The sequence below is a fragment of the Hyperoodon ampullatus genome (assembly GCF_949752795.1).
Source record: "Hyperoodon ampullatus genome assembly, chromosome: 5".
NCBI classification, from domain to species: Eukaryota; Metazoa; Chordata; class Mammalia; order Artiodactyla; family Ziphiidae; genus Hyperoodon; species Hyperoodon ampullatus.
The window spans coordinates 70,521,643-70,540,030 of record NC_136918.1 but is presented as its reverse complement, the minus strand read 5'-3'; the positions used below and the strand labels follow the sequence as shown (position 1 = coordinate 70,540,030).

Below are 18,388 nucleotides of genomic sequence, written 5' to 3'. Positions count from 1 at the left end.
CTTAGATCTATTAATATGATAATTTATAGACACAAATTTCCTAATGTCAGTTATCTTTGCATTCCTGGAATATATCCCATTGCATCCTGGGAAATTAATGTTTAATGTGCTACTGGGTTTGGTTTATTAATATTTTATTTAATAATTTTGCATCAATATTTGAGGGATTTGTCTTTATCTTTGTCAGGTTTCATACCAACTTCATGACAATTTCATAAAAAGATTTTGGAAGATCTTTCTTATAGCCTTACTTAAATTTTTTTTACTTTCATGTATTATGGCCCAAGAGAAGTGAATTAAAATTTCCTACAACTAATGTATCTTATCTTTTTTTCCTGGTATCTCCTGAAGTTTTCATTTTATGAATATTGTTGCTATATAATTTGATGCATAGATATTCTTAATCTTTATAACTTGTGAACCAAATCCTTTGTCGTAAAAATTTCCTTTCTTTGTCTCATTTAATGTTTTTGGCATACGTTTTTCCTTGTCTGATATAAAGATCATGAGTTCTTTCTTTTGGTTTGCATTTTCCTAGCATCATTTGCTTATTTTATCCTTATTTTTAACATTTCTTTTACATACTTTTACATTGATTTACATCAAATGAATGGCTGTTAATATAACTTTGTATGAAACAATTTAGTAGTCATTATTCAATGCTTCTTAATAGCTGAAGATATGCCTAGTATATAGGGTATACAAAAATAAGAAGGTAGTACTTGATCATCATATGATTCCAGATCATTCTGTCAGCACTTTTTTAAAATTAATTTTTATTGGAATATAGTTGATTTACAATGTTGTGTTAGTTTCTGCTGTACAGCAAAGTGAATCAGTTATACATATACATATATCCACTCTTTTTTAAACATGGTGGAATTACATGCAGAGTTCACAGATCTTCATTTGAGAACAGAGGGCCCTGCTTTAGCAGATATGTGGACAAACTGCTTCTCAGAATTTTCAGCAAAGAGGATTAATTTTGACTCAGTGTTGACTTTCTGTCTCAAAGTGTCATTTCATGTGCTTTATTTGGTAATTTGGCATGGTACAAAAAAATAATAATAAACTCATATTAGGTTTGAATATGTGGCATATAGTTTTGCTGTAAATATCAAAAGGATTTGCTTTAATTTGAATTAATTTTAATATGTACTTTACTCAAGTAAATTATTGTTTTTCATCTTTTTATTTTTATATTTTCTAAATCATTTTATTTAATATATGTCTCTTGTTTGCTAGCTTTTGCCTTGTGATCCCATCTAAAAGTCTTTTACTTATAACAGACAAGTTTGACCATTTAGATGAAATGATATGATAGATATATTTGATCTTAATATGTCATATTATTTTGTACTATGATTTTGTTTTTTCTTAACTTTTGGAGTTCAGTTATTTTGCTAGGAAATGGCACATCTTGGGTTAGACACAAACAAAGCCAGAAGGCACAAATAAGCTGTGTGAACAGGTAGCCTAGACTCCTATGTCATCTACTACTATAGAAATGACACCTCCAGGACATAGTCTTATGGCAGGTTCCCTTATGATCTGCTGACAGAGTAGGAAAACATCTGAACTTGGACTACTGATGGGTTGGCTCAGTATGTGGATGGAAGTCAAAATTTGACTGCTGTTACAGTGTAGACCTAGTTAGAAGTAGACCTTGAATGACAACAAGAGAAAATTCTCTCAATGGACAGAGCTTCAGGCTGTGCACTTGGTCATTAACTTTGTATGGAAAAAGGAACATACAGGTAAGAGCTAAGAATCATGAGTGGTGGCAGATGGCTTGGCTGAATGGCCAAGCACCTGGAAGAAGGAAGATTGAGAGATCAGAGATAAGGAACTCTGAGTAAGAAACATGATGGTTCGATACATGGAATTTGGCACAAAGTGTAGATATCTTTTTTATCCCATTTTAATGCCCATGAGAGCATTAACCACAGAAGAGGCACTAAAAAAACAAGTGGATAGAATGGCTTAGATGACATCAGCTTTATCATAGCCACTACAGTGTGATCCAATGGGTGCATGAATGGAGTAGCCTTGGGGTATAAGCTAGGTATCACCCAACAGCATAAGCTCCTATTCACCAAGGTTGATCTTGTTATTATTGTCATTGCCTAAGTGAGCAAACTGCTGGCAACAGAGGCCAATGCTGAGCCCCCAAACTGGCACTATCCCTCAAGGAAACCAATCAATCATTTGATGGCAATTTTTTTGCTTTAGGTCTTTCCACTCCGGAAAAGACATCAATACCTATTGAATAGATGTAATCAGAGTTTGAGTTTGCCTTTCCTTCCCCCAGGTCTTAAGCCTCAACTACTATTTAAGGGGTCAGAGAGTATGTGATCTGCTGACACAGGATCCCACGAAACATTGTATCTGACCAAAGAACCACTTTACAGCAAGGAGGTTCAGCAGTCGGCACATGATCATGGGATTCTATCACTTGTTCTTATCACATACCACCTGAAACTGCTGGACTAACAGATCAGTAGAATAGGCTTTTGAAGGAGCAACTCAGGCAAATACTCTATATGAATGGGCCACCATTCTCCAGCAAGCAATATATATACATGCATACATGCTAAAATAATGACCATCGCATGGTGTTGAATTCACTATGGGTAGAATACACAAGCCTGGGAAACCAGCCACTCCAGGTTCCTGAGTCAAGAGACCAGCAGAAAATGAAAAGAGCTGCCATCCTGGCAAGGGTAATTGGCCACAGCATTAGGAGGAGGTTGGGCTGCTGTTACGCAGTGGGGCATCTGTAGGCACTCCCTTGCCCAATTTTGATGTAAATGGACAATGGAGTAGTCGCAGCCTAAAAAGGGCATGGAGACCAGGGTCTCAGATCCCTCAGGAAAAAGCATCTGAGTCACCCCACTAAGAAGCAACTTAAATCAGCAGAGGTGCTAGCTGAAGTTGAGGAGAATCTAGAATAGGTGGTGGAGGAGGAAGACTATATCAGCTTTCTTGTTGCTGCTGTAATGAATTATCACATATTTAGAGGCTCAAGAATTTGTGTTGACAAATTAATTTTCTTACAGTTCTGGAGGTAAAAAGTTGAAAATGAGTCTCATTGGGCTGAAGCATGGATAGTTCATCTGGAGGCTCTGAGGGGAGAATCCAATTCCTTTTCTTTTCTAGCTTCTACAAGTTGTGTGCATTCCTTGACTCATGGCCTCCATGAGCCTCCATCTTCAAAGTACATCACTCCAACCTCGCTTCCATCATTCCATCTCCTTCTTCTGCCTCTGACTTTCTTGCCTCCCTACTGCAAGGATCCTTGTGATTATACCAAGCCCACCCAGATAAAAGAGAACAATCTCCCCATGTCAAGATCCTGAACTGTATTACATCTGAAAAATCCCTTTTGCCATGTAAGATAAAATCCATAGGTTCTGGAGTTTAAGATGTGGACATCTTTGGGGAACCATTATTCAGCCTACCACTGAGGCGATGAGTACCAATTGCAGCACTGATACCAACTGGAGTGGTAGAGATCAATCAGCATCTCCTAGAAGCTGTTTCCGTATGGGAAGAAATGATTACATAAAGCAAATGGACTCACATGGTGCCAGGGGTAGACTGTAGTGGAGACTATGCTACACTGCCCAAATCCCCTGCTAGGAAAAAGACACTCATTTTCTCAGCTGGTTCATGGCCAAGTTTGCCTGCCAAAACTGTCCTTGGTCAAAGGAAATGGCCTCACCCAAGATTTTGTTTCTCCCTTGGAGCAGTCATTTTAAATTGGGTCCCTGGAACCCAGTTACCACAGAGCTTATACAGATGACATTGAGAAATGTACTAAACCATGCCTAAACAATCATTTAACAACAAATAGCAAAGAGATTTTCATTTGGTTGAAACAAGCCTCAGTAAAAGTTGAAGGTGCAAATCAATGAAAGCACATGGCATATATATGTGTCTTGGTTCATGAACACAAAGGTTCAATAACTTCCATGCTAAGAGAGTACTGAATTATTAGGAAATTTTGAAAAAGGTGCCTTGGAATGAGGCTGGAGTGTACAGGATAATGTCAGTGAGATTGTTGAACCAAAGGCATATATTCAAAGATTTCTAACTAGCAAGGTTGAGCAGCTGTCCATAAGGATAAATCAGTTCACACTGGTCATAAGTTCTGCTGATATGTTAATATATTAGGTATAGGTGCACCAGTTAGGAACCTTCTTATTACTGTGAACCTCTTGAAGGTAATAATTTCTTATTCCATACCACTTCACTAAACATAAAGAGATTTCTCAACTGGAAATTTTATATATTCAAATTCCTATGTATGACATGAAGAAAAATTTATTCTCTAAAAAGGAGATTTCCTCCAGTAAAGGGAAAAACCTGAATTAGTAGTTAACTGCTTCCTTCAGCAGATATTCAAAAAGACAAAGCAAAACAAACAAAAACAAAAAACCCCAACCTTTTAAATTCTTTGAATGATGTAATTGAATAGTTTAAAGCTTTTTGGTGAAGAATCAGCTTTGAAGTTAGGGTTTTACTGATTCACATTCCAGGAAACACCCTGTTCTTATGAAATATATATGTGTTCATATGTATGTGTTTATGCTTGAGCACAACATTGGGTTAGTACCCATGCATATTAAAATGAATATCTTCCAAGGACCAGATCTATTTAATAGCAAACACATCAAGCTGAATTTAGAGATTCATTCTCACAGTGACCTGGTCATTGTCAATTTTAAAGTAATTTATCCTAAAGTAGTGGGCATGTCAAAATGAAGGAGTAGGACAATGAAAAAGCACGCATTGTGCTGCTCCAGGTCTAGTTATCAGGATGGATCACTCCCACTCAGCCGTAGACACTACACCTCCACATCAACATCCATTAGCCTTTCAGTCACCCTTCTCTATGCTGTAAGCAGTCTTCAGGGAATGGCCTGCTGGCAAAAGGGAATGTGGAACCTCTGAAATAAAATGGTTAGTGGTGGGAAGAGTGGATTTGGCATGAAAGTAGAGGCTTGAGAGAGAAGAAGGGAAACATCTTATGGCAAAGGATGGACCATTTCTCTTCCCCTTTAGAGACAGTATAACGTAGTGGTTATGAGCATGGGCTCTTGGGTCAGACTGCCCAAGCTCAAAGCTATGTTCTGGTCTTATCAGCTCTGCAATCTTGGGCAATCACTTATCTCTCTATAACTCAGTTGCCTAATCTTTAAAATTGGAATGTTGTTAATATTTACCTCCTACAGTCATAGTTGTGAGGGTTAAATGAGCTAACATACAGGGAAAGGATTTACAACAGTCTGTGGCACATAGTAAGTACAGATAAAGGTTAGCTATTACTATGTTTATTATTTCTCTTAAGGATACCAGAACCCTAAAAGCCAGCCTTGGGTTTATAACTTACAGAGAATTACAGATATTGCCTTCTATGGTTACAATTTTTATACATTTATTCCATAACCACTAAATAACATTCAGCACAAAAAAGAGCACATAGTTACTCCTCGGTTATGGTCACATTCTACATTGGCGTCCATACTGATAATCCTTTATATTTGTATCACTCTTTCCACTTTAAAAACCACACCTATATGCATACCTCATTTATTTTACCATTCCAAGAATCTCCAAAGTCAAGACACTAACACTGACAACAACAACAAAACCAAAAGCTGTCCCAGAGATGATAATATCACTGGGGTTCCCAGCAGAAGCAAGTATAAAACTACTTTGAGGGATAAAACACTCAACCCTCAAGCAATTCAGTATTCACACAAGTAAAATCCTTATTTAAACACAACTAAAGAATTCAAATTTATAAAACACTCAAGGAAATAAGGGACTGAGTTTCTAATAAGCAGATTAGATACTCAGAAATTTCAAGTAATAGAATTATTGATCTCAAATTATGCAATTATATGTTCAAAATGATTCAATGTATAAAGGAAAATTATTATTATTTTTTTTTGCGGTACGCAGGCCTCTCACTGTTGTGGCCTCTCCCGTTGCGGAGCACAGGCTCCGGACGCGCAGGCTCAGTGGCCATGGCTCACGGGCCCAGCCGCTCCGCGGCACGTGGGATCTTCCCGGACCGGGGCACGAACCCATGTCCCCTGCATCGGCAGGCGGACTCTCAACCACTGCGCCACCAGGGAAGCCCCAAAGAAAATTATTTTTATGAACAAAGACCAAGTCACTTTAAAAAGGACCCGAAAGATGTCAAAAAGAACCGAATGAAACTTAGAATGGAAACCAAATGAAACTTGGGTGGCAACCAAATTCCAACCCCCAAAGACTCAGTGGATTGGAATATAGAGCTGAGGAAACGAAAGAACAAAGTATCACATAGAGATGGAAAATATAAAAGATTAAGAGACATAGAGTTCCAAAACATTTTTTTCCTGTGATGAGAACCTTTAAGATCTACTCTCTCAGCAGCTTTCAAATATGCAATACAGTGTTATTAACTATCATCACAAGGGGGAAAATTTGTAACTTTGATGGTGATGGATGTTAACTAGATCTATTGTGGTGACCATTTTGCAATACATACAAATATCAAATCATTATGTTGTATACCTGAAGCTAACATAATGTTATATGTCAATTATACCACAATTAAAAAGAAAGAGAGACATGGATAAAATAGGATAGAATATAAAGGATATGAGGCAATTCTTTTTGTCTGCTTTGTTTACCATTATATTCCCAATATCTAAAAACATTGCTGGAAGATAGTAGGTACTCAAAACATATTTGTGGAATGCATAAATAAGTAAATAAATAGGATTTCCAGAAGGAGAGATTAGATGGAAAAGGCAATATTTGATATAATATTTAAGAACTTTCCAAGTTTGATAAAAGGCATAAAACTCAAAATCACAAAACACAATGAGGATTAAGTAGAAACACACAAATAAAACCACATCTAGACACATAATAGTGAAAACCTATAACATCAAAGACACAGAAAATATTAAAACAGAAAAAAGTAGATTATGCCTAAAGGAATGACAAACTGACAGCAGATTTCACAACAGCAATAGTATAGATTACTGAGGAATAAAAAGACTACAAATCTAGAAATCTATATCCAGGTAATTATCATTCAAAATTAAGGGCAAAATAAAGACAAAAAGTCTGAAAAACAGAAGAACAAACATTGAGAGGGTTTATTACTAACAGGCCTTCACTGAAGGGGCTTTAAAATGTATACTTCAGAAAGTAGGAATTTGGATTCAAAAGAAAAAAAAAAGGAGGAAGAGAATAAAAAAAAAAAAAGAATGGTGAGAAAAGAAACAGTACCTTAGGTGCTCAAAGTAAGGATTGGCTGAATTTAAAAAAACAAATCAGTAATTTTAAAGAATAGTTTTAAGGGCATTAAACAAGGTAGAATAAAAGTGCTGCTTCAGAATATGTAAGATGAGTATTAAAGTGTTCCAACTTCCTTGTGGTAATAGGAGGAGAATAGAGCCATTGCGTAACTTTAGACAAATTCATTATAATTTATCAGATGTAAGAAGGTGTCAATTATAAGACCTACCATTATGAAGAAAGAGAAAAATGTGCCATTTAATTGTGAGTTACATCATGCCTTAAAGAAAACCTTATGCACGACATGAATTCGTTTCTTTGAAATTTCTTTGATCTATTCTAAGGGAATTGCCTGTTTCTTCTGCTTTCAGTTGCACTACTTACTATACTTTATTTTATTCTTTTTTCTTACTATATTTTAATAGGCAATCTTTTACAAATACCTCAGTAATAAAAAGGTGTTTTTATTTTGTTTTGTTTTAGGTTCCATAAAGTTCTCAGTTACTGTTTCGCAAGAAAAGATGGAATTTCTATCTTTCCCCCAATGATGAATATTTCATTCACTAACACAAAATTTATACCCTGGTCCTCTCTTTCCATGCCTTTCTGCATTGCTAATAAGTTTTTGTTTCAGTGCCACATTATATTAAGAAGTTTTGAAACATTTTAAATGTATATTTAACTCAATATTGGTAATAATAATGCACATAATTTAGTTGGAATGATAACAATATACAAAGCTATTATAAGTTCATGCATACGTGGGCAATGACAACTATATTATGCCTATTGCCTGGCCCATAGCAACTGTCAGATTGCAATCAATTATAAAATGTATACTTGTTTCAGAGATACAGATATGTGAAAAGTATCTTAGAATTGATGAAATATAGTGACTATGTTTGCTAAAATTTTAAAGGTAACTACTAAGAGACTAGAAATAGAAATTTTAAATTTTTAAATGCCTCTCTTAGCAATTGGCAGTCCAAGCAAAAACAATTTCATTAAGGCTATAGAAAATTTGAACAATATAATTAATAAGAATTCTTTAATTGACAAGCTTAATATCTTATGCTCAATGATTAGAAATATGCATTCTTCTTGGGCACATATGAAACATGTAAAGAGGCAGGCAGTATAGTGTGGTGCTAAGAACAGTTTCTGAAGCCAAACTCTCTGAACTTGATTCTTGGCTCTACAATTTACTAGCTATATAATCTTGGACAAGTTAAATTACTAAACTCTCTGTGTCTCAGTTTCCTCGTCTATAAAATGGGGATAATAGTAGTATATTTATCTCAAAAGTTTAGAAAGGAGTAAGCATATTAACTTGTGATAAGCTCTTAGAACAGTTCCTGGAACAAAGCAACTGCTACATAAGCATTAGCTATTACTGTGTGCACAGATTAGCCATAAACTACGCTACAAAGCAAGTCAACCATTTCCAAACAATTGGTATCATGCAGTTAACATTCTTTGACTACAATGCAGTTAAATTTTAACTCAACAAGATTACAAATATTCTTTGGGACATTAAAGCACAACCTTCTAACTTACTTATGAGTCAAAGAGGGAATCACAATCAATAAAGTATTTAGAATTTATAATGAAAATACTGTGTCTCAAAAACTTGTCGGATGAAGCTAAGTGGTACTTAGCAAGAAATCTATCATCTTAAGTGCTTATATTAAAAAATAAGAAAGTAAAAAAAGCAATAAGCTAATCATACAACTCAGGAGATGAGTAAAAAAAAAAAAACCAGAATACAACCAGAGAAAGAACAAAGAGGAAAATTATAAACATTAAAAAAGAAATTAATAAGAAAGAAAGATCCTATATAGATGCTAAAAGCTTTAAAAAAAGACAAAATTCTAAAAATATTGATGAAAGAAAATATCAGTGAAAAAGAGCATTTAAATACAGATGCAGCAGAACACACACACACACACACACACAAAATAATGCCAATCAATTTGAAAACTCAGATAAGATGTACAATTTCCTAGAAATTATATTTTACCAAAGTGACTGAAGCAAAAATCCTTCCATTTTCTTCAAATAAATTGAATCAGTACCTCAAAAATCTACCCCAGAAAACCAACCAAACAAACAAACTCATGGTGCCCCAAGGGTGTTATGTGAGATCAGGGAATAGATCATCACCACCTTATAAAACTGTTGTATATAATAGAAATGTGGAGATATTTCCCAACTCATTTTATGAGACTAGTATTTATACTTTGATACCAAAGCCAGGTAAAATTAGTAGAAGAAAGGATAATTATAGGCCAAGCTTACAGTTCCAAAGCTCCTTTAAAAATATGAAACCAAATCAGGAAATATATTAAAATAAATGTAAAATTTTATTTTATCCCAGGAGTGCAACAATGGCTTTATATTTTAAAAATCTCTTACTGCAGTTCACCACATTAACAGATTAAAAGGGAAAATTGGATTATCTAGAAAGGGCAGAAAAAGCAGTTGATAAACTTTAACAATTCTTAGAAAAATACAAATGAAAGGGAATCTCCTTAATCTGACAAAAGGTATTAACCAAAAGCCTAGAGCAAACGTTATACTTACGTTGCAAAGTCAGAAAGCTTCCTTTAAAGAAGGAAAAAAGGGGCCTCCCTGGTGGCGCAGTGGTTGGGAGTCCGCCTGCCGATGCAGGGGATACGGGTTCGTGTCCCGGTCTGGGAGGATCCCATATGCCGCGGAGCGGCTGGGCCCGTGAGCCATGGCTGCTGAGCCTGCGCGTCCGGAGCCTGTGCTCCGCAACGGGAGAGGCCACAACAGTGAGAGGCCCGCATACCACAAAAAAAAAAAAAAAAAAAAAAAAAAAAGAAGGAAAAAAGTATATCTTCTATTCCTATTCTATTCAACATTGTTCTCAAGAGCTAGTCAGGACAAGGAGACAGAGAAATCAAATAAAAGACGTAAGAATTGAGAAGGAAGAAACAAAACCATCATTATTTTAAGATAATGATTGTATATATAAAAAATTCCAAAGAATGTGCCTCTCTTTTCTTAAAAAAAATCCTTTCTTGTACTCCCTAATTCTTTCTAATTACCACTCCATTTCCCTGTTCCTCTTGGTAGGAAAATGCCCAGAGTTGTCACGGCTCATTTTCTCCAAATCTCCTCCCATTCTGTCTTAAACTCCAATCCAGTTTTCACTCCTCTCTACCCAATGATACTGTTTTTGTCAAGTCACAATGACCTTCATGTGCTGCAATAATGGTCAGTTCTCACATCACTTGACCTATCAGCAGCATTTGACATCCTCTGTCCTTGATAGTGTCCACTTGGCTCTCAGGACATCATGCTCTTCTGACGTTCTTCCTCTTTCACTGGACCCTTCTCTCAGTCTACTTTACTTGTCCTCCTTCATCATCTTTTTGATCTTTGTGCACTGGACTCAGCCCTTGGACTTTCTTCTTCTCTGTCTACACTCACTCCCTTGGTGATCCCATCCAGTCTCAAGGCTGATGAGTTCCAAAATTAAAATGTCCAGCCCAGACTTCTCTGCTCAACTCCAGACTCATATATCCAACTATCTACACTATTATCTCTGCTCAGATGTCTGACAACTGAGACTTTACATGTCCGAAGAACTCTTGATTCCTTTCTACCTCTCCCCCAAATCTGTTCCTCCCAGTCTTCTCCATTTTACTTAACAATAATTTTATCATTCTAGTTTTTCAGGCCAAAAATCTTCGAGTCCTTTCTCTCTCTCTTTTTACATGCCGTACCCATATCAATGAATCTTGTTTGTACCGCTTTCAAAATGTATCCAGAATCTGAACACTTCTTATCACCTCTATTGCTCCAAGAGTCTCTGTTGTTTCTTATATCTGGATTATTGCAGAAGCAGGTTAATTGGCCGCCCTGTTTCCACTTTTGCCTTTTTGCAGATTCTTTTCAAAACAGGAAAAGGAAAGTCAGATCATGTTACTTCTCTGGTCAGAACTCTCCAACTCTCTGCCCAAGGACCAATACGATCCAGGCTGCCCTTTCCTTCTGACCCAATCTCCTATGATCTTTCCACTTTGCTCCCTCTGCTGCAAGCACACTGACCTCCTTGCTGTTCCTCAAAAACTCTAGGCTGCCCTCAACTTAAGGACCTTTGTACTTGATGGTTCCTCTACCTGAAATGATTTCCTGCAGGTATCCACAGGTAATGCTCCCTCATCTCCTTCAAGTTTTGCTTAAATGTCATCTTCTTAGTATGGCCTGCCTTGTCTGCTCTGCTTAAAATTTCAAACCTCCAATTTTATGTCCCCATTCTTTGTTTTATTTTTCTACATAGCACTTATCCTCTTCTAATATACTACATATTTTCCTTATTTATTTTATGTTCTGCCTCACCCAATTAAATGGATGAAGGCAGAGTATTTTTTTTTTTTTTGGTCTATTTTACTTACTCCTATGTCCTCAGCATAGAAGTGTCTGGAACATAGTAGGTACCTAATAAATATTTGTTGAATAAATGGAAAAAATTTATAAGTAATAAGAGAGTTGAGGGAGTTTACTGGACATAATATTACTATACAAGTGTCATTTATACTATTATCACCTCAAAAATAGTTGGAAAATATAATTTTTTAAAAGTGTACCATTTATAACTTCAGCTAAAAACATAAAATATTTACAACTTTTAAAGAATGTACAAGACTCAAGGGCCTTAAGAAAACAATCGTAAAACCTTATTGAAAGATATTGAAGAAGATCTAAATAAATGGTCAGATGAACATTATCTACAGATAAGAAAACGGTACCATAAAGATGTTAATTTTCTTCAAATTAATCTATAGATATAATGAAATTTCAGTCAAGATACTGACAGAATTATTCATGAAACTTGAGAAGCTTAATACAAAATTATTAAAGAACAGAAATGAATCAAAACAATTTTAAAGAAAGAGTTTGGGGATACTCATCCTATCGGATATCAAGATGTTACAGTAAAAGACAAGCTGGGCTTCCCTGGTGGTGCAGTGGTTGAGAGTCCGCCTGCCGAGGCAGGGGACGCGGGTTCGTGCCCCAGTCCGGGAAGATCCCACGTGCCGCGGAGCGGCTGGGCCCGTTAGCCATGGCCACTGAGCCTGCACATCCGGAGCCTGTGCTCCGCAACGGGAGAGGCCACAACAGTGAGAGGCCTGCGTACCACAAAAAAAAAAAAAAAAAAAAAAGGCAAGCTATATTTGGAGTAAGAGACATGCAACATGCACAAAGTGACAAAGGATTTGTAGAAAAATATACAAGCAAACTCCTTTAACAAGAACAGATTCTTTTTAAACCTCAAGAGAAAAATGGAAAGAAAAAAAAAAAAACCCAAACCATAAAGAGGTGCTTTACTGAAAAGAAAACTCAATGGCAAATACCAAATAAACATATGAAGAAATGGCCAGACTCCCTAATAATGAGAGGAGTGAGAGTTTAAATAACAATCAGACACTGCTTCACTTAAACTGACACTTTAAAAATCTGATAAAAGCAAGCATTGATCAGGAAATAAAGCCACTGGGACTCTCATACTGTACATGTCTGATGGGAGTGTAAATTGGTAAAACCACATTGGAGGGCAATTTGGTAGTTTATCAGAAAATTGAAAGTACACAAAACCCCAAAATTAGTTGTTTCACTACTGATTGTGTACACTAGATATTAAGCACATTTGCCAAAATTGTTAATTATAAGAATGTTTGCTGCAGCACTGTTAAAATAGTGAATGTCCATCAAAAAAAGACTGGATAAATAAATTATGGCATAGTCATGTGATGGAATACACTATTGCACTGAAAACAAAAGTATTGGAACTACATGTACCGACATAGATAAACCTCAAAAACATAACATTGAGACTTATGACGCTATTTATATAAAGTTTAAAAACATGAACTACAGTGCTATAAATCATTTCTGAGCCATGCATATGTAACAAAGAAATAAAAACACGTATGGATAAATACCACAACAGGATATTGGTTTCCTTAAGAGAGGAAAGGGAGGAGCATTGGGTTAGAGAGACACATGCAGGTGATAACAATTTTATTTAATTTCTTAAATTTGGTGATTTTTGTGTACCTAACATTTTTTTATTGTTAAAAAATTAAAGAGAACTGGAAGACGGGTAGATCGATTAGGCATGGGTGAGCATCGTGGGAAAGGTGGTGCTGAGAGTATGAGAAGAGGCTGAATAGATAGGGAGAGAGTCTCACCCGGGTAGTCTGGAAAGAGGGAGCCTAGGTAGTCCAGATAAGACTTGAAATGAAAAGACAAAACTTAAAGGTGTATTTGGGAACTTAGAATTTCGAGTGAGAAGTCACTTTCTCAAATCAAGCCTGAGGATAAAATATTTTCCAGCTCTGTTTTAGAGTAACTGATGGAAAAAAAGGGCATGGACTGCAGAGCAGAGTCTAGTAACATTCTATTGTTTTATGAGTGACTTTGGGGGAAGGATTAGAGGCTTGCTTACTGAATTTTCAGATTCGGCAAAGCTGGGAATGATAACTAATATATTGGACAGAATCATGGTTTTTTAAAAGGTATAAACATTCTGGAATGAGGGCCTAAAGACAAGAATATTATTTCAATGGTTAAAATGTGACATTCTATACTTAAAAATTTTTTTTCAAGTTATCTAATTACAAATCTTGATTTAACCTGAGGGTCTTGGCACATCAAAGGATAAAATGTGGCCAACTGTGTGATGTTACTATTGAAAAGAAGTTTTAGAAGCAGAGTATCTGACTAGAATCAGCAACTGTTCCAAGCAATTGGTTCAAGTATCAGGCAATGATAAATTACAATAATAAATTTAAAAGATTCCAGGGGAGGGTAACCAAAATTCTAAGAACATAGGCTACAAAGAGCCATCCTCCAAAAATCTGGAAAAAAGATTGCCCTTTGAGGATTAAACAAACAAAAAAACCCCACTTGTATGAGTGGGATTAGCTAATAACTACAGGGCTAACACAAGACACTACCTATACATGGGTGACTTTACAGGTAAGTTAAATACAATCTCAGGGAGGCAGGGCTAAAATGTGATTATAATAGAGGAGGAAGACGCCTAATCAGTAATAATATTCCTTGTCTAGAGAAAGACTGAGTAAATAGAGTCGGGGAGAATAGCATGGAACACACAATAATTCTGACAGACATGAGTTATACTTTTCATTATAAATCACTAAGTCACCATTATATTTCATACTTCTGATAGCATGATTTAAATAGCATTTCTCACATACTGACAAAATTGAGTTTCCAGACCAGAGACTGGTGTAAACTGTCCCCGCTACAGGCCCTTCTTTGTCACGAAAAACATAAGGATATTCAGCTGGGAAGAGAAGCCAGAGGTGAGACCTGATACCTATCTGCACATGTTTAAAGTTCTTCTTGTAGGAACAGAGGTTAGATTCTCTTGATTGTTGAGGGCAGAGAATAGAACAAAGAATAGTAGAAAGAAAATACATGGACTGCGATTTTATTAGGCCAAAGGGGGGAACACACTAACAATTTGAACTTCCAACAGTGAGACAGCTATCTCTTTGACAGTTAGGATTCTTTGTTCATAAGCAGCAGAAAAAGTTTGGATAACTGTAGCAAAATAAACAAACAAATAAAATAATTAAAAGATACGAGGTGGCTTGCAGATTTGAAGGGAAATCTGTAGTATCTAGCCTTAGAAAGGCAATGACTGAGGCAGCTATAGTCATAGAGGGACAGGAAGCGAGGACTGTTTCTTTGGGACACCATCATCATGATAGCTCACCCTTTGCTGATTTCTTTCCTAGAATTACTGGGAAAGAAAATCTGATTGGCATAGCTTGGGTCAGGTGTCCCCACTCCTGCCTTCCCCCCTCCCTGGCAAAGGCAAAGTAGAAAACCTTGACTCAAGGCCCCATCAAGGAAGGCTTCATGCAATGGGAAGGGGCAATTTACCAAAGGAAAATGGAGGAGCAGGAAAAAAATATCAGAAACCTACTATGTCCCCATCATTGCAAAAACAGAAGGAGAGGCCACCTATTTGTCGAGAATCCTAAAGAAGGGATTTCTGTCATGGAAGGAAGTTGGACAAGACAGTTTAGAAGGTCCTTCCAGTTCTATGTTTCTAAAGAGGAATTGAGAAGTGGAATTGATTACTGAGATCCAGGGTCATTAGGAAAGGCCTAAGAAGGAATATTTATCTGATCTTGGTTATAAGGGAAGGATGAGATGCAGCTAACAGGGAAGTAACCATAGAGTAGGCATGGTCATTCAGGGGACTGATCACTGGCATTGGTTATTGAATGTCATGGGTATTGAGGTATCACGGAAACACTTTGAACAATGGAGAGACATGTAATAAAACCTGGCTTAGGAAATCTAAGCTGGTAACTGTTAGTAGATTGAACTAGAGAAAGGCAAGGCCAAAGGCAGGGAGATCAATCGGTTTGAGAGCCTAAGCCAAGGTGATAGCAGCAGGAAGGGAAGGGAAGCAGCAGATGAGAGGCATTTCTCATGCAGTGCCTACAGAATTCACAGGAAAAGGCGAGAGTGAGAGAAAGAGATCAAGAATGACTCCAGGTTTCAAACCTGGAGATCTAGGAAAAGGGTAGTATAACTGGAAGAAAAGTGACAACTTCTAATTTAGATATGTTGAATCTGAGGTGATGGATATCAATTAGTACGAGCTTGAAATTCAGCAAGAGATATGAATGAAGGCTGAAAACATAGATCCTGGATTCCCCCATGTAGAGATTGCACTTGAGGATATATGAATAGATGACTTTCTATAAGAAAAGTATAATGCAAAAGGGCAATTAAGTCCTTTTAGAAAGAGGCAACCACTAAGAACTAGAACCACCAGAAATCATTTCAGGAATAATGAAACTTGAACTGGCTTTTAAAGGAGGGGAGGTGGGAAGGAATGCCAAACAGGGACATGTTTATAACTAGGATTGATCAGCAAATTTCCAAACTGCATTGATCAACATGATCCCTGCATTTAAAAATTGGAATGATCTGCATGATTTCTCTAAAAAAAAATTATTCTTTTTATTCTGCCACCTATCTACTCTGTGCCATGGTTACAGATAGAGAATGGAAGAAATGGGATGTGACAGAAATTAATAGACGTAGATCTCAGGAGAACTACTAGCTCTCCAGACCTACTAGTCTCGTGGGATGCTAAGTGGAGGGCTTAAAGTATGGACAGTGCTCTTGATGACAAAGGACATGCCAGCCTTAATGGTTAAAAGTGGGGACACATAATAGAACTCACCAGTCCCGAAATTCTGAATTTGACATCTGTGAGACAAAGCAATTGATGAAGAAACAGAAGAAATCACTGACACTAGTGACCTCTAGTGGAAATAGGCTTCAGGGAAATATAGATACAGATACCTAGATATATATATTTTCCATTAGATTAGATAAAATCAGTAGCACATTCAGCCAGTTTATTTCCAGAGGAGTGCGAAGGAAGGGACTGCTGGAAATAGCACACAAATCCTACCCAGAAAGCGGAAATGTTCCAGGAATACTTTGTTTTCTGACTCAGACTAAGTTGATTAATTTTCTGGACACATAATTGCTGTCAAAGACATTACCTGAGAAAAAAATAGTGTTTGGGCAGTGACTTCACTTGTCACTGGGCGGACTTGGCACGTTAATGGCAGCCAACAAGAGAACATGCTGACAGATTTGATGAGGAAGCAGCACTGGTTGCTATTCCTTTTAAGCATCTTTTCATTATGACATGGAAGAAAGCTGTTATCTCTGAAATATGTACATATTTGCTATTCAGTATTTTATGGCCGGAGTCCTGTCTCTTTCCTGTGCCTGGTGGGTGTTTGTGCAAAGTGTTGGCAAAAACACTGTTGAGCTGGGAGGATGGGAGGGGATAATTGGTGGCCTTGGCCTTTGAAATGGGACCAACCTCCAAGCACAGTCAAGAAGGTCAACATCAGACCACGCCAGGCACTCCACACGCACTCTCTTTCAGAAGTGCTTTCAGGATATATAATCTTGACACTGAGGAAAAGCGAAGGAATGGGAGGGTTGATGGAGATTTTAAGTTTGTCTCATCATACTGGGGGCTGATAATGGGTGAGTTGAATTAAATGGGTGGGGGGTGTAGAAAAAGGGGCAAAGGAAAGGTTCAAAAACTGGAGATTATACAGAAGCAAACAGAATCAGCGTTATTAAGCCCTGGGCAACTGTCACTTCTGGCAGCAGAGTGATAGTTGTCCTGGTCTCCTATTACCTGTGTGGCAGGAGGTGTCACCTTGCCTTCTTTCATTATTTAACCCCCATCTCACACGCTGCTTTGTTTACTGATGCTCTTGTTCAGCTTGGTGGGTCTGCTTTCCCCCAGATTTGCTCCCTCTCCTCTCCATGTCATTTCACGGATGTAGAAACAACCTTTAGACAGCCTTTCGTGAGAATTCCACCCTGGTCTGTAATTTCCAGAGTTCTGGTCTCTGTGAATGGGCAAAAGGTGGTCTGGCTGCTCCCCAAGTCAAAGACTTCCCTGGTATTATTTCTTAGATGCCAGCTAAACCACAGAGAAGAGTTAAGAGAGACCAACATGAGTGGTCCTTCCTCTTTCCTCTGCAAAGATCTTTTCCCCCAGGATTTGTACAGTCATTTAGCTCCAGAATAGGTCATTTCAGGGGTCTAGTCTAAGAACGAGTTTACTTACTGAAGATGAGCTAATGATTTTAATTTGCTCCAAGGCTTCTGTCAGGCTGTCTTCAATCTCAGAGTCATCTAAGGAGAAGAGGTCGCCGGCTCGTGAAAGATCTTTTTGTCCCAAGACCAGTCTGAAGAGTTGATGCATGCTGAGGAGTCTGATAATCAATGGACTGTCTGTAGGCCCAGGACCATGTGTCTCAGTCACCAGAGGTTAGTGAGACAAAAACATGTAGCAGGACATAGACTTCGTATTCCTTGAAAGGTCATTTTTCTCCAGACTTTGAGGTCTTCTTTGACACTCTCTGCAAGAGAAAAAAATGACACAAGATAGCCTTTAGTAGGACGGCATGAGCTCAGAATGTGAACTTGGTGCCCAGAAGAGAGAGAGGAAAACAAAGAC

At 37.3% G+C, this 18,388-nt stretch overlaps 1 protein-coding gene across 3 annotated transcripts in view; it reads right to left on the bottom strand.

Moving 5' to 3' along the window:
- The window catches only part of VEPH1 (ventricular zone expressed PH domain containing 1), a gene marked incomplete at both ends in the record, with an annotated part of 216,361 nt that extends 198,228 nt beyond the window's left edge, over window positions 1–18,133 (bottom strand). For all 3 annotated transcript variants that reach the window (XM_079705451.1, XM_079705452.1, XM_079705453.1), the window contains one exon: window positions 17,996–18,133. In XM_079705451.1, coding sequence (XP_079561577.1) covers window positions 17,996–18,133 — 138 coding nt within the window. The remainder of the gene's footprint in view (window positions 1–17,995) is intronic.
- Between the last annotated feature and the right edge of the window lie 255 nt (window positions 18,134–18,388).